Source organism: Carassius carassius, chromosome 39 (genome assembly GCF_963082965.1).
Source record: "Carassius carassius chromosome 39, fCarCar2.1, whole genome shotgun sequence".
NCBI classification, from domain to species: domain Eukaryota; kingdom Metazoa; phylum Chordata; class Actinopteri; order Cypriniformes; family Cyprinidae; genus Carassius; species Carassius carassius.
In genome coordinates this window covers 29,577,911-29,593,552 of record NC_081793.1, presented here as the reverse complement: position 1 = coordinate 29,593,552, position 15,642 = coordinate 29,577,911, and the positions used below count along the sequence as shown (strand labels likewise).

At 40.2% G+C, this 15,642-nt stretch overlaps 1 protein-coding gene across 2 annotated transcripts; it reads left to right on the top strand.

Moving 5' to 3' along the window:
- The first annotated feature begins 281 nt into the window (after window positions 1–281).
- LOC132121761 (cadherin-related family member 1-like) lies at window positions 282–15,153 on the top strand. 2 transcript variants are annotated; one of them, XM_059531514.1, is made up of 17 exons: window positions 282–470; window positions 892–987; window positions 1,388–1,533; window positions 1,649–1,699; window positions 2,350–2,439; window positions 2,522–2,608; window positions 8,446–8,598; window positions 8,772–8,915; window positions 9,128–9,206; window positions 9,306–9,406; window positions 9,507–9,707; window positions 10,251–10,403; window positions 10,484–10,648; window positions 10,806–10,873; window positions 11,791–12,019; window positions 12,259–12,513; window positions 13,714–15,153. In XM_059531514.1, exons 1-17 carry the CDS (start codon window positions 410–412, stop codon window positions 14,302–14,304), a joined length of 2,670 nt encoding a protein of 889 aa, XP_059387497.1. In that variant the 5' UTR covers window positions 282–409; the 3' UTR covers window positions 14,305–15,153. The 2 variants fall into 2 exon arrangements, with proteins under 2 accessions (XP_059387497.1, XP_059387498.1); XM_059531515.1 differs by having other exon boundaries at window positions 283–470; window positions 8,482–8,598.
- The last annotated feature ends 489 nt before the right edge of the window (window positions 15,154–15,642 follow it).

Below are 15,642 nucleotides of genomic sequence, written 5' to 3'. Positions count from 1 at the left end.
GTGACAGATGTGTTTCATCAGGAGCTGATGCAAATATAGACTTTATAGGAAAATAATGGATGTATTGAAGGTTCTGTCATTCCATTTCATTTAGCTCTGAATATTCATGAGCCTTGATTCTATGTCCAGGTGAAAGCAGGAGTAATGCAGCTTGCTGTGGAATGATAAACTTGCATGAAAATAAAACATGGCACTGTGTTCAAAACTCCTAAATGAACATACTAACATCTCAGACTGACCTGATTCCCTTCATTCCTGTCTGTGGTTGTATGTTTGTGTTTGAGTCATGAGCTGCAGTGAGTCACAGGATTACTGAAGCTGCGCTCAGACGTGTTTAAAGACGTCTTCAGACGAGCAGCAGCTGCAGTGCTCTCCATATGATCCTTCAGTCTCTACACTTTTCTGAAGGATGAAGAGTATGAGGAAAAAACAGTCTTTAATTCTTCTCATCTCCCTGTGCATGTCAATGGGTGAGTGTTTTACTGTTCTGCAGTCTGTGTGTAATCAGCTTCGAACTGTTATTGTCTCAATAATCCTTCAAGTATAATGCGTGTTCGTAGGAGAGCAGAGCTGTGCTTCGGAAATTAGCCTCTTTATGCTTTAAAATACACTTTTAACTTAAATCACTAGAATTTGCAGTAGAACTATTGTTTTATTTTTGGAGCTGTTATCTGTTTTTCTGAGGCTGAATTTCAGCTGATGATTTCTCTGTCATTAATGTCACTGATGCTTTGTGTTTCAAACTCAAACTCACATCACAGCCTACACTTTACTTTCCCCATTGTCTCAGTTTCTGTGTGTGTGAACATCATCATGTTTAATACTCTAAATGTTTGATGTGTATTTCCATCTAATTTTATGCTAAGTTAGAAATATTTGTTTTTTTTTCAGCTCAATCTGACTTTGCACCATATTTCTATGATAATGGAGCTGGAAGCAGCAACGGAAACCTGGCGTTATTCAGCATCTCTGAGGACACATCTGTTGGTTAGCATCCACTTCTATAATTACATGCTGTCAGATAACAGAACATTGCACACTGTATATAAGCGTATAATGTGTCATATTAAACTGATCACAGAACACACATATAATGAATACATATGTGTTGTTTTTATGTGTTGTTTAAGCTAATTATTGTAATATGAGTGACAGGGAATTGTTTGCGGTGGCTTCATTGTTTGATCCTCTCAGCAGTGACGAGCACAGTTTAATGCTGGGATGTGTTTACCTGTTTGTGGTGGAGATAACACTGCTTTTACAACATTTAAAAAATATGACAATATTTGCTACTAAGATACTTAATAGTAGTAAATAATGTCTTTAAGATCATAAACACACACAGCTCACCTAAGATCAGGTGTAATTCTGACTCATTCTTCCTCAGGAACTCATGTTTATACACTGAACGGCTCTGACCCTGAAGGCGAGCCGGTGACCTACGGCATGACCTTTGATAAGGGCTCCAGAGATTATTTCAGTGTCGAGCCCAAATCAGGAAATGTGACTCTCATCGAAACACTAGACAGAGAGGTGAGAGTATATATCACTAGGGTTAAATCCTGACACAATATAAGGACATAATTCTGGAAAATACCAGTTGAAGTCAAAAGTTTTATTAATAATCACATCTGTCTGGATTGTTAAGGTTCAGGATGAGATCGTTGCATTCATGTCCATCACAGATGGGAGAAATAAGGTGACAAAACATGATTACATTAAGCTCTGATTACAGGATTATTTCTTAAAGCTGAAGTGTGTCATTGTTTGTGGTGTGTTTACAGTCACTGTAAGTCAGTCATTAGTATTTTGACTTCCTGAAGAGTGAAACGCTGTGTGTTCGACCTCAGATGTGTACTGAGATGACATCACTGTGACGTTTGCCATCAGAGCACCGCGAGAGCGATTTAAGAGACAGCTGTTTGACGATCCTTCAGACTCCCAGACAATAAACACTCTCAGTTTAGCTAATACTCATACACCCAAGACTTTATAACAGTAAATCATCTTAATGTTATGTCATGTTTATTCAAATAAAACTGACAAAAATATAGACCCCACTGCAATGGTTATTAAATGTTGATTTGTTTTTAGGATGATTACTGTAGGATAGATATATTGATATTTTAGGATTTTGATTAATACTTACTGGTGCCAAAACAATACACTTTGCCTTTAAGAAATGGTAATACTAGCCTTTGACAGCTGATTTCATAAATGATGATTGTTGCTTAATATTTGAGTAGTCTTCTGTTTAGGATGTGTGTTGTGTTGAATGTGTTTTAATGTCCATTTATGGTGTATGTGCAGTTTGTTAGGTCAGCTTTACTTTATCTCTTGCTTCTTCAGGTGGTAGAAAATGTTCGAGTGTTCATCACAGATGCTAATGATGAAAAGCCTGAGTTTTTGAATCTGCCATTCGTAGTGGACGTCCCCGAGGTAAGAATGAGAAGCAGCTTGGAAATGAGCAGATAAGTGTCATCATGAATTGTTGTTGAAGTGTGTGTGGTGTGTGCTGAAGGACGCAGCTTCAGGCAGCAGCATCTACAGAGTCCAGGCCATCGACAGAGACCTCGGGTCCGGAGGAAGTGTCACATACTACCTGCAGGTCAGACAAAACCACTTCCTGTGGAGTCACACTTTTAATCATTTAGTCTCTTTCTCAAGGAAACAAGTTTAAGATATTTGAATCTCATGCCAGCATTAAATCTGTGCTTGAGGACAGTCAATGCTGCACACATATCACTGTAGCTGGTGAACAGATCGTGACACCAAAGTACCATCAGAAAATGTGCTGGTGCTGGATTAAATTTCAATTACATTTGGGCAGGTTGAGGGCTTAGCCTGGCTTACCTCTGCTCTCGGCCACATGTCGTGTTCGTTAGCGCTCAGTTTCCCACATCAAAGTGAGCGGAGCATCGGCCCTCGAATGCAGCTTTCTCTAAAGGAAAAACAGAATTCTAGAATTATACTTTTTTAATAACATTTCTAATCATTTCTGATATAATTACTATGCATACCATTTTCAGAGCTCACACTGATTGAAAATGAATATTTGTGACCGGGGAAGTCATGGCCTAATGTCAATGTCAATGTCACCTTTATTTATATAGCGCTTTAAACAAAATACATTGCGTCAAAGCAACTGAACAACATTCATTAGGAAAACAGTGTCAATAATGCAAAAATGATAGTTAAAGGCAGTTCATCATTGAATTCAGTAATGTCATCTCTGTTCAGTTAAATAGTGTCTGTGCATTTATTTGCAATCAAGTCAACGATATCGCTGTAGATGAAGTGTCCCCAACTAAGCAAGCCAGAGGCGACAGCGGCAAGGAACCGAAACTCCATCGGTAAAAAAAACCTTGGGAGAAACCAGGCTCAGTTGGGGGGCCAGTTCTCCTCTGACCAGACGAAACCAGTAGTTCAATTCCAGGCTGCAGCAAAGTCAGATTGTGCAGAAGAATCATCTGTTTCCTGTGGTCTTGTCCTGGTGCTCCTCTGAGACAAGGTCTTTACAGGGGATCTGTATCTGGGGCTCTAGTTGTCCTGGTCTCCGCTGTCTTTCAGGGATGTAGAGGTCCTTTCTAGGTGCTGATCCACCATCTGGTCTGGATACGTACTGGATCCGGGTGACTGCAGTGACCCTCTGATCTGGACACAGACTGGATCTGGTGGCTACGGTGACCTCGGAACAAGAGAGAAACAGACTAATATTAGCGTAGATGCCATTCTTCTAATGATGTAGCAAGTACATAGGTTGTTATGGGAAGTGTTTCCGGTTCCGGTTTACCTAATTAATGCAGCCTAAAAATCCTTTAACGGATTTGGATAATAAAAAGCATATTAGTATGTTATGTGTAAGCCAGGTTAAAGAGATGGGTCTTTAATCTAGATTTAAACTGCAAGAGTGTGTCTGCCTCCCGAACAATGTTAGGTAGGTTATTCCAGAGTTTGGGCGCCAAATAGGAAAAGGATCTGCCGCCTGCAGTTGATTTTGATATTCTAGGTATTATCAAATTGCCTGAGTTTTGAGAACGTAGCGGACGTAGAGGATTATAATGTAAAAGGAGCTCATTCAAATACTGAGGTGCTAAACCATTCAGGGCTTTATAAGTAATAAGCAATATTTTAAAATCTATGCGATGCTTGATAGGGAGCCAGTGCAGTGTTGACAGGACCGGGCTAATATGGTCATACTTCCTGGGTCTAGTAAGAACTCTTGCTGCTGCATTTTGGACTAGCTGTAGTTTGTTTACTAAGCGTGCAGAACAACCACCCAATAAAGCATTACAATAATCTAACCTTGAGGTCATAAATGCATGGATTAACATTTCTGCATTTGACATTGAGAGCATAGGCCGTAATTTAGATAAATTTTTGAGATGGAAAAATGCAGTTTTACAAATGCTAGAAACGTGGCTTTCTAAGGAAAGATTGCGATCAAGTAGCACACCTAGGTTCCTAACTGATGACGAAGAATTGACAGAGCAACCATCAAGTCTTAGACAGTGTTCTAGGTTATTACAAGCAGAGTTTTTAGGTCCTATAATTAACACCTCTGTTTTTTCAGAATTTAGCAGTAAGAAATTACTCGTCATCCAGTTTTTTATATCGACTATGCAATCCATTAGTTTTTCAAATTGGTGTGTTTCACCGGGCTGCGAAGAAATATAGAGCTGAGTATCATCAGCATAACAGTGAAAGCTAACACCATGTTTCCTGATGATATCTCCCAAGGGTAACATATAAAGCGTGAAGAGTAGCGGCCCTAGTACTGAGCCTTGAGGTACTCCATACTGCACTTGTGATCGATAGGATACATCTTCATTCACTGCTACGAACTGATGGCGGTCATATAAGTACGATTTAAACCATGCTAATGCACTTCCACTGATGCCAACAAAGTATTCAAGTCTATGCAAAAGAATGTTGTGGTCAATTGTGTCAAACGCAGCACTAAGATCCAATAAAACTAATAGAGAGATACACCCACGATCAGATGATAAGAGCAGATCATTTGTAACTCTAAGAAGAGCAGTCTCAGTACTATGATACGGTCTAAATCCTGACTGGAAATCCTCACATATACCATTTTTCTCTAAGAAGGAATATAATTGTGTGGATACCACCTTTTCTAGTATCTTGGACAGAAAAGGGAGATTCGAGATTGGTCTATAATTAACTAGTTCTTTGGGGTCAAGTTGTGGTTTTTTGATGAGAGGCTTAATAACAGCCAGTTTGAAGGTTTTGGGGACATGTCCTAATGACAATGAGGAATTAATAATAGTCAGAAGAGGATCTATGACTTCTGGAAGCACCTCTTTCAGGAGCTTAGATGGTATAGGGTCTAACATACATGTTGTTGGTTTAGATGATTTAACAAGTTTATACAATTCTTCCTCTCCTATGGTAGAGAATGAGTGGAACTGTTCCTCAGGGGGTCTATAGTGCACTGTCTGATGTGATACTGTAGCTGACGGCTGAATGGTTGCAATTTTATCTCTAATAGTATCGATTTTAGAAGTAAAGTAGTTCATAAAGTCATTACTGCTGTGGTTTTGGGAAATGTCAACACTTGTTGAGGCTTTATTTTCGTTAATTTAGCCACTGTATTGAATAAATACCTGGGGTTATGTTTGTTTTCTTCTAAAAGAGAAGAAAAGTAATCGGATCTAGCAGTTTTTAATGCTTTTCTGTAGGATATGTTACTTTCCCGCCAAGCAATACGAAATACCTCTAGTTTTGAATATTTGAATAGTTTGAATAGTTTTGAATATAGAAATACCTCTAATAGCTAACGGAAGCCGCAGCATAAATTATGCCCACTCCATGTGTGTGTGTGTGCGTGTGTGTGTGTGTGTGTGTGTGTGTGTGTGCGCGCGCGTGTGTGTGTGTGTGTGTGTGTGTGCGCGTGTGTGTGTGCGCGTGTGTGTGTGTGCGTGTGTGTGTGCGCGTGTGTGTGTGTGTGTGCGTGTGCGCGTGTGTGTGCGTGTGTGTGTGTGTGTGTGTGTGTGTGCGTGTGTGTGTGTAAGTGTGTGTGTATGTGCGTGCGTGCATGTGTGTGTGTGTGTGTGAGTGGGTGCGTGTGCGCGCACATTGGAAGGGTTAAATGCAGAGGATGAATTCGTAGTATGGGTCACATACTTGGTTGTATGTCACTTCACTTTCACCCTGGAGCACAAAACCAGTCATAAGGGTAAATTTTTCCAAAATAGAGATTTCTACATCATCTGAAAGCTGAATAAATGAGCATTCCATTGATGTTAGAAGACCATATTTGTCCGAGATACAACAGCAAAAAAAAAAATTAAGTTCTTAGCAATTACAAAATATATTTTTTGTATTGGCCAAATATTGTCTTCTAACATCAATGGAATGCTCATTTATTCACTCTGGAACATTTCCCTCAGCATTCAAGCAGGCTCGGGTAAGCCCACTGCTCAAGAAACCATCTCTAAATCCAGCGCTTTCTTGAAAACTACAGACCGGTATCCCTTCTTCCATTCATTGCAAAGACACTTGAGCGAGCTGTGTTCAACCAGCTTTCTATGTTCCTTGTACAGAACAACCTCCTGGACAGCAACCAATCTGGCTTCAAAAGTGGCCACTCAACTGAGACTGCTCTGCTCTCAGTAACTGAAGCCCTTCGACTAGCAAGAGCAACTTCAAAATCCTCAGTTCTCATCTTACTGGACCTGTCTGCTGCTTTTGACACCGTTAATCACCAGATTCTCCTGTCCACCCTCAGAAAGATGGGCATCTCTGGAACTGCACTCCTGTGGGTTAAGTCCTACCTCTCTGACCGATCCTTCAGCGTGTCTTGAAGGGGTGATGTTTCAAAGTCACACCACCTTGCTACTGGGGTTCCCCAAGGCTCAGTACTTGGACCACTTCTCTTCTCCATCTACATGACATCATTAGGATCTGTCATTCAGAAGCATGGCTTTTCTTATCACTTTTACGCTGATGACACCCAACTCTACTTCTCATTCCAACCAGATGACCCGACGGTAGCTGCTCGCATTTCAGCCTGTCTGAGTGACATTTCTAGCTGGATGAATGACCATCACCTTCAGCTTAACCTTACGAAGACAGAACTCCTGGTGATTCCAGCTAACCCATTGCTTCATCACAACTTCTCTATACAGCTGAGTTCGTCAACCATAACTCCTTCGAGGACAGCCAGAAATCTAGGAGTTGTGATGGATCATCAGTTAAGCTTCACAGACCACATTGCTACAACGACCCGGTCCTGCAGGTTTGCCTTATACAACATTAGGAAGATTAGACCCTTCCTGTCAGAGCAAGCAACCCAACTTCTTGTCCAAGCTCCTGTTCTCTCCAGACTGGACTATTGTAATGCTCTCCTGGCTCTTCCTGCATGTACTGTCAAGCCTCTGCAATTGATCCAGAATGCAGCAGCGAGGGTTGTCTTCAATGAGCCAAAAAAAGCTCACGTTACTCCTCTCCTCATCAGGTTACACTGGCTACCAGTAGCTGCTCACATTAAATTCAAGGTACTGATGCTTGCCTACAAGACGACCACTGGCACGGCACCAACAGACCTAAACTCACTGGTTAAATCTTATGTGCCCTCCAGAAGTTTGCGCTCTGCAAGTGAACGACGCCTTGTGGTGCCATCCCAAAGAAGTTCAAAATCACTCTCACAGACCTTTTCCTGGACTGTGTCCAGCTGGTGGAATGACCTCCCAATCTCAATTCATACAGCTCAGTCTTTACTCATTTTCAAGAAACATCTAAAGACTCATCTTTTTCGTCTGCACTTAACCAACTAACACTAGCACTTTTCCTTTTCTTGTCTTTTAATTTAAAAAAAAAAAAAAAAAACCTGGCTATGTGTTCTACACTAGACTAACTGAGACTTGTCATGGCACTTGTATACTGTTGTTGTTCTCCTGTTGACCTGACTGCTTCTATTGTTCTCATTTGTAAGTCGCTTTGGATAAAAGCGTCTGCTAAATGATTAAATGTAAATGTAAATGTAAATCTTGAAAAAAATAATCAAGAATTTTGACCCATACAATGTATTTTTGACAATTGCTACAAATATACTCCACCGACTTAAGACTGCTTTTGTGCTCCAGGGTCACATTTGTACTATAATCAATTTACCAAACCACAGGACCATTTAAAATGTACTATTTAATGTACTATTTTGTGTTTACACATAAATGTGTTTTACACCATGTGTTCATGCACGAATGCAGTTCATCGAAATTGCACTGAGAAACCATGTATACTACACACTACATACTTCATCCAGTAAGCAGTCATGTTCATATTGTTTCAGATCTTCAGGGTTTGCCATTTGCCACCTGAAACATTTATGTGTCATCTTTTGGAACAGATTGCTTCCTGAAGTGTTTGTCATCATGGCTAAGAGTTTGATTCTAAGTTTGAGAGATGCATTATTTGTTTCAGGAGAAATATCTTCATCAGTTGTCATTTCGTTTGCAGTCGACACCCAGCACTAAGTTTACCATCGACGGTCACAGTGGAGTCCTGCGCATCAGAGCCGGAGAATCGCTGGACTACGAGCTCTCCAGGACTCATTTTGTCACTGTGGTAGCAAAGGTGAGCAACGGACTCAACCGTGTGAAATCCTTCTGTTCAGAGATAAACAGGGTCGTTTGCTTTGATCTTTTGTAAAAGCATTTATCTTGTAAAAATAAAGTTCAAAGATGAGAATAATTTTCTCCTGATTTCTCAGTAAGTACCAGATCCTCAGAGCTGTGTCTCTGTTTCAGGATGGTGGGGGTAAATATCATGGAAAATATCAGGTTATGACCTCCACAGCCATCATAACCATCAATGTCCTTGATACCCAGGATTCTCCTCCAGTGTTTGTTGGTACTCCATATTTTGGATTTGTCTATGAAGTCTCTGTACCAGTAAGTTTGACATTTTTTCATATCTAAAATCCTAAAAAAAAAAATGTAAAACTTTAATTGTGTTTGTGTTCAATTATTTTGTCAATAAATACACAGAGATTCTCATTTAGGGGGGTCACATTAAACAAAAAACAACTTATTCTATTAATTGTAACTTTTTATTTCTAGTTCCAAAATACAAATGCTCTGTCTTTTGTCTGTTTTGTGTGCAGGGTTCAGAGATATTCACTGTTTTTGCCAAAGATGGGGACCAGAACAACCCCAACGCCATTCATTACTCCATTCTGAGTGGTCAGCTGCGTCATTTTAACTTCTGATCTCTAGAGCTAAACATTCATAGTTTCATAATTCCATTAGTAATATCTCCTGTCTTCTCTTCTGTTCACAAAGGCAGTGACGGCTTCTTCAGCATTAACAGCACGAGCGGCTGTATCAGCTTGACATCATTTCCTGTACAGCTGAAGAACGAGTTATATGAGATAAAAGTCAAGGTTGTCAATATTTATGATATGACTATCACTAAAGCTTGAGTAAGTTCTTCTAATTAGCATCATGCATGACATAGTAAGACTTCTTTTATTGTAAATCAAGGCTGCAGAGGTTGGACCCGACAGGTTTTCTGACTACAGTGTGACCACAGTCACTATTCGTGTGGTGGACCTCAACAACCACCCGCCCACTTTCTACGGTGAGAACGGCCAGCAGAACCACTTCGAGCTGACCATGTACGAGCATCCACCAGAAGGAGAGATACTCCGTGGCCTGAAGATCACGGTCAACGACTCGGACCAGGTGCTCAGTGAACACTGTAACACACACCCGGGGTTAGCTACCAACACCAATAGTGAGAGAGCTGTTCTTCATTTAGATGAAATGAATGACATTAATCTACATCTTGCTGTAATGTTAAAAGCTATAAATACTAAAAGTGTGAGAATTAAACTGCAAGTCAACAGAAGAACAAGGCAGCAGTGCTGTATTTCATGTGAATCGCACACTTTTAGTCTGTTTCATTCAGTTGTAATGAGTTATTGACCAGCTCATAGACTGATGCTTTCGGTCCACATTTCACAAAAACCACAAAGATGGTGATGCACGAACTGTGGGATTGACACACATTATGGCACAGTGATTAAGATTAAGATTGTTGACATCTGCCATACAAATTATTTGCTGCTTTTGCCTGTTTTCTAGACTAATACAGTAACTAAATACTTTTATTAGAAATTGCACTTTGTTAATTTTTTAAGGAGATTCTTCTTTTTCTGTGAATGTTTTTACTGTTTTTTCCCCATTAATACTCCATACTCTATATACTCTCCTGCTCTCATTCAGGGAGCAAATGCTAAATTCAGACTGCTGTTGGTAGGACCCTCTCGAGTTCTCCGTGTGGTTCCTCAGACGGTTCTCAATGAAGCCCAAGTCACCATCATTGTGGAAAACTCGTCGGCCATCGACTACGAAAAACACCAGTTCTTAACATTCAAGGTCTGATCCTGATCGCACTGAGAGAAGGTTATCTTTTAGCTGAATATGTTATTCTGAGCAGTATGTGTGCTGTTTTTCAGCTGTTAGCGGTGGAGATCGACACTCCCGAGCGCTTCAGTGCCACTGCGGATATCGTTATCAATCTTTTGGACACAAATGACAACATTCCAAAGTTCTCCTCTGAGTTTTACATCGCCAGGATCCCTGAGAATTCCCCAGGAGGCTCCAACGTCATCTCAGTGACTGTGAGCAGCTTGAAATGATGTTTAACAGTAAAGAATGAGCACGTAATCTTACAGCACAGGAATATTTGCAGCTCCGGGTCTAATGTTAAACGTTTCGTGTATTTGGTTTGTTCTGTGTCCGTGTTTGAGCACTGATGTGTATCTGGTGTTTTTCCAGGCGACTGACTCGGATTCAGGGCTTTGGGGAGAAGTGAAATATTCCATCTACGGCTCTGGTGCTGATCTGTGAGTTCAGACCTCAGTATTGAACATTACTGGCTTTTAATGATTCTTCCACAGCTCTTACGCAATGCCAAATTCAGAGAGATGTTTTGCCTTTACATAAAATATAGTTCAGTCATCTGTTTGTATTAAGTTTCAATTATTAATAGACAACACTCTTCAAAAAACAGCTCAATATTTTTGCAAGTAAATGGTTCAAACAGAATGGGACCCAAACTCAATGTCTGTGATTTTAACTGGATGCTGTGTGATATTCTCATATTAGTTCTGTCAGTCATCTGCTTGAGTAAAGGGTTATAGGTCAACCTCAGGAAAAGTGGCCCAGATGAGCTCACACTTGTCCATATCTGGATGCTTCGCTTGTTTTTATAAAACCGGTAAAGGACTAAAGGACAAGCACAAAACAGCTTACAGACTCCAGTGAGGGAGCTGGCTAATCTTGTAATTGGATTGAAGAAGTAAAAATAGCGTCTCCACACTCGCGAGTGACTCAGGGCCCAATTAGCGAGCGATTTGACAGCTGAAGGTAGAACATATTCGGGTAATGCAAAACCTGTAAATTTATGCCTTGATTCTTCCTCAATGCAGGAGGCAAATTATAATGGTGTGAAAAATAACAGCTTTCTGGCTGACTGTTAATTTTCACATGCAGAGAGTCACACTGACAAGAATAAAGCAGACTTGATGACAAGCTCTTATAATGGTTTTAATACCAGGCACACACCCACGTTTATTTTGTTCTTAAAATGACCAGTGAACAGAGCGACTGTAAACCATCATTAAGATACTGAAACCAGTGTAGGATTTGTTCATCTCAATTTTTGGACACTTCTCAAACTAGAAGCACAAGTTAAATAGCATCTGTGATGTTAACTACATCATTGTTCTGAATAAAATCTTTTGACTTTTGGCTGTTTCAGGTTTCTCATTCACCCCACGTCCGGCATCATTTACACACAGCCCTGGGCCTCTTTAGACGCTGAAGTGAAGTCCAAATATAATTTCTATGTAAAAGCTGAAGACACTGAGGGCAAATACAGCCTCACAGAGGTTTTTGTCACGGTGCTGGATCAAAATGACCACCCACCAGAGTTCAACCAGAACTTCCTGGAGAAGACCATGATCATTGGGGCGCCAGTGAAAATAGAGGTTTGTGTTCTCCAACAAAACTGTTATTTTGTGGACAGCCATCTGTCTTACGTCCCAGTAGATGAGACTAATATTTAAAGACCAATTCTGGCATTGAGCCTGATGGCATGAACTCCCATGATACTGCAACCAGCTTAAAGTTCTGCATCTGTGAGCAATCTGACTAAACAATAATCTCACTGATTGTGTGATTGTGAATATAATTATCTTATTTGAACCTGATTCTGGTTTGTTTTCAGGCTGTGGATGAGGACGCAGAGGAACCCAATAACCTGATTGAATATTCCATCATGAAAGCAGATCCAGACAACATCTTCGACATTAACACATCCACAGGAGAGATTAAGCTCAAACCGTTCATTAAGTCTATGGAGATTGTGCAGAACATCACCAAAAATAAAGACTGCCGGTGGTCAGTGGTGGTCCAGGCTCGTGATCGAGGCTCTCCATCCTTCAGTACAACAGCGGTCGTGAAAATCGACATCACGGAGGCGGTGAGACATTTATACGTCAGGGTCACTTTGTGCGCTGCACGATCAAAGCAGTTTTTAATGATAATTGTTTTGGTTGTGTAGAATACCATAGTACTAAAATGGTAAATGTCCAAAATAAATTGAATTAATTCCATGGTATAATAATATGGAGCTTTTCAAAGTAACATAGTACATCCACAGTACCTTTTCATCCATGTAGTCATAATTTAATAGTACACATCATTGTAATGTGTATATATAATAATATACACTCACTGGCCACTTTATTAGGTACACCCTGCTAATACAGGATTGAATATTTTGCCTTCAGAACTGCCTTAATTCTTCATGGCATTGATTCAACAAGGTGTTGGAAACATTCCTCAGAGATTTTGGTCCATATTGACATGATATCATCATGCAGATCCTGCAGATTTGTCAGCTGCACATCCATAATGTGAATCTCCTGTTCCACCACATCCCAAAGCTGTTATATTGGATTGAGATCGGGTAATTGTGGAGGCCATTTGAGTAAAGTGAACTCATTGTCATGTTCAAGAAACCAGTCTGAGGTGATCTGAGCTTTGTGACATGGTGCATTGTCCTGCTGGAAGCAGAAGATGGGCACACTGTAGTCATAAAGGGATGGGTCAGCAACAATACTCAGGTAGGCTGTGGTATTGTGGCATTTAAACAACACTCAATTGCTACTAAGTGGCCTAAAGTGTGCCAAGAAAATATCCCCCACACCATTACACCACCAGCAGCCTGAACCGCTGAGACAAGGCAGGATGGATCCATGCTTTCATGATCTTTATGTGCAATGCTGACCCAACAATCTGAATGTTGCAGCAGAAATCCAGACTCATCAGACCAGAGAACATTTTTCCAATCTTCTATTGTCCAATTTAGGTGATCCTTTGTATTGTAGCCTCTGTGTCCTGTTCTTATCTGACAGGAGCTTTATTCTGCATACCTTGGTTGTAAAGAGTGGTTATTTGAGTTACTGTTGCCTTTCTATCATCTCTAATCAGTCTGCACATTCTCTGTAAACCCTAGAAATTGTTGTGCGTGAAAATCCCAGTAGATAAGCAGTTTTTGAAATATTTAGACCAGCGCATCTGGCACCAACAACCATTCCACGTTCAAACTCACTTAAAACCATTAAAGTTCATTATGTGACAATTATTTACAACAATTTTTGTGTGTGTGTGTTTTCAGAATCGGCTCAAAGGGCCCATGACTGCCTTTCTAATGCAGAGCCGAGACAATCCCATGAAAGCTCTTGGCCTGGCCGTCAGCATCATTACCGTGATTGTTTTGGTGACAGTTATGATCTCCACCATCGTGTACTTTCGCAACACAAAGTCCAACAGGATCACGCCAGCGCGTCGCATCATCCGGAGGAGGCCCAAAGAGCAGCACAGCTGGACCTTTAGGCCACGGTTTGGACGAAGTGACCAGAGCTTTGGAAAATTCTTCATTGATGATGACGCGAGTGACATCCACAACACAAAGCACAGCAGCCCCAGAGCCAAGCCTCCGGCCCCCAGCGCTCCGGTGCTCCCACCTCCGCCTCCGGTTCACTCCCGGTCAAGCGAGCGGCTGCGGTCAGTACCCACGGTGTCCGGCTCCCTGGCCTCCAGAAACACCAGCCGCAGCTCCAGCTGGAGGGCCAGCAAAAGCACAGACGGCTCCCAAAAATCTGGCCAAAACAAAGATGGCAGTGGCATCAGCTCCGCTCTAGTGTCTGAGCTTAAAATGAGAATAGAACAGAAAATCAATGAGGCAAATCAAGGCTACTATTACTGACAATCTGACCAGTGTGAGTAACAGATACCGATGCATGTTTATGGACCGTTGGACGTTTGATGTTACAAACAGCTCGCTGAGAAGAATGTTTCTTTTTTTTGGTGAAAGTGTTTTTAAAGTGGCTGTCTGTTTCACCTGAAGTGTTTTTCTGTTTTTCAACATGCCGTACAGTCAAAAATACCATAAAAATGCTAAGTAACTTGCCACTACTGGTCTATGCACATACAGTATGTGTTTGTAAACAGAAGAAAGCTAATTGGTTGCTGTTTATATCAGTAATGTTCACCTCAAGCTCTTCAGTCTTACTGTGCTTCTTAGATTAGTTTACGCATGAGTTCTAGATCTGCAAAAGTGATGCAATCTCCACTGTAATCTCATAATTAGCACCATACTGCCATTTTTGGGTTTCATTCAATTTAGTCTGAACAATCTAGTCATTAATACGTCAAAATTAAGAAGAACTTAAAACAACCCTTTCTGTTTTCAGTAGATCATTTATGTGACTATTGCATGTACTTTATGTCCTTCTCAGATTCTGTTTCTTCTTTGAACAGATTTTGCCTTGAGGAGCTTCTGTAAAAATCTACAGACTTTATGGACTCTCATTTGTAGTTATTGCTGTCAAACCTTTTTTATTATTGATTTGTATTGTTTTGTATTACATTTTCCTGTACATTTTCTGAGAAGGAGGGCAGATGAACATCCATGTGCTATTTGCTGTAGGCATATCCAAATGTCAAATGTGTTTATCATGTATCATCATATCAAGTCTGTGCTATAAATGAAATTAGAAATACAACATTTTTAAAGTTTTATTTAAAAAAAATAAAAGAGACTGGTGTCATTGTCCTACTGTCCAATTTTTATTGTTACATGAACTCATTTTTATTGAAGGCAACTTGTGTAAAACAAGCAATTTATAACAAAAAAGTAAGAATATTTGATGTGCAGCAATACTGAAGTACAAGAGAAAATCAGAGATTCCTACTGAACATTTTTATTTTCATTTTTAAATAACAATATAACTTGTAATTGTGTTTGGAAAAAAACAACAACCAAAGAACGTTTCTAAAACTTTAGTATATCTTGAGAAGTGTTTTGTTTAGAATCTCGTTTAGAACTCAGAGATTGTAAGATTGTGTAGAGTATAAAAAAAGATCCTATTTACATAACCTTTAATGTCTGACATTTCGCAAGTACATAAAAGAAAACTTCCACTGAAAATGGAAGAAAACAAAAGTGCAATCATCATTTGCTTCTATTCAGTCCACAAAGTGTCACAATCTGTGCCTGTGTATTAATATGTGGTCTAGTATAATAACTGGGCAGAGACATTTT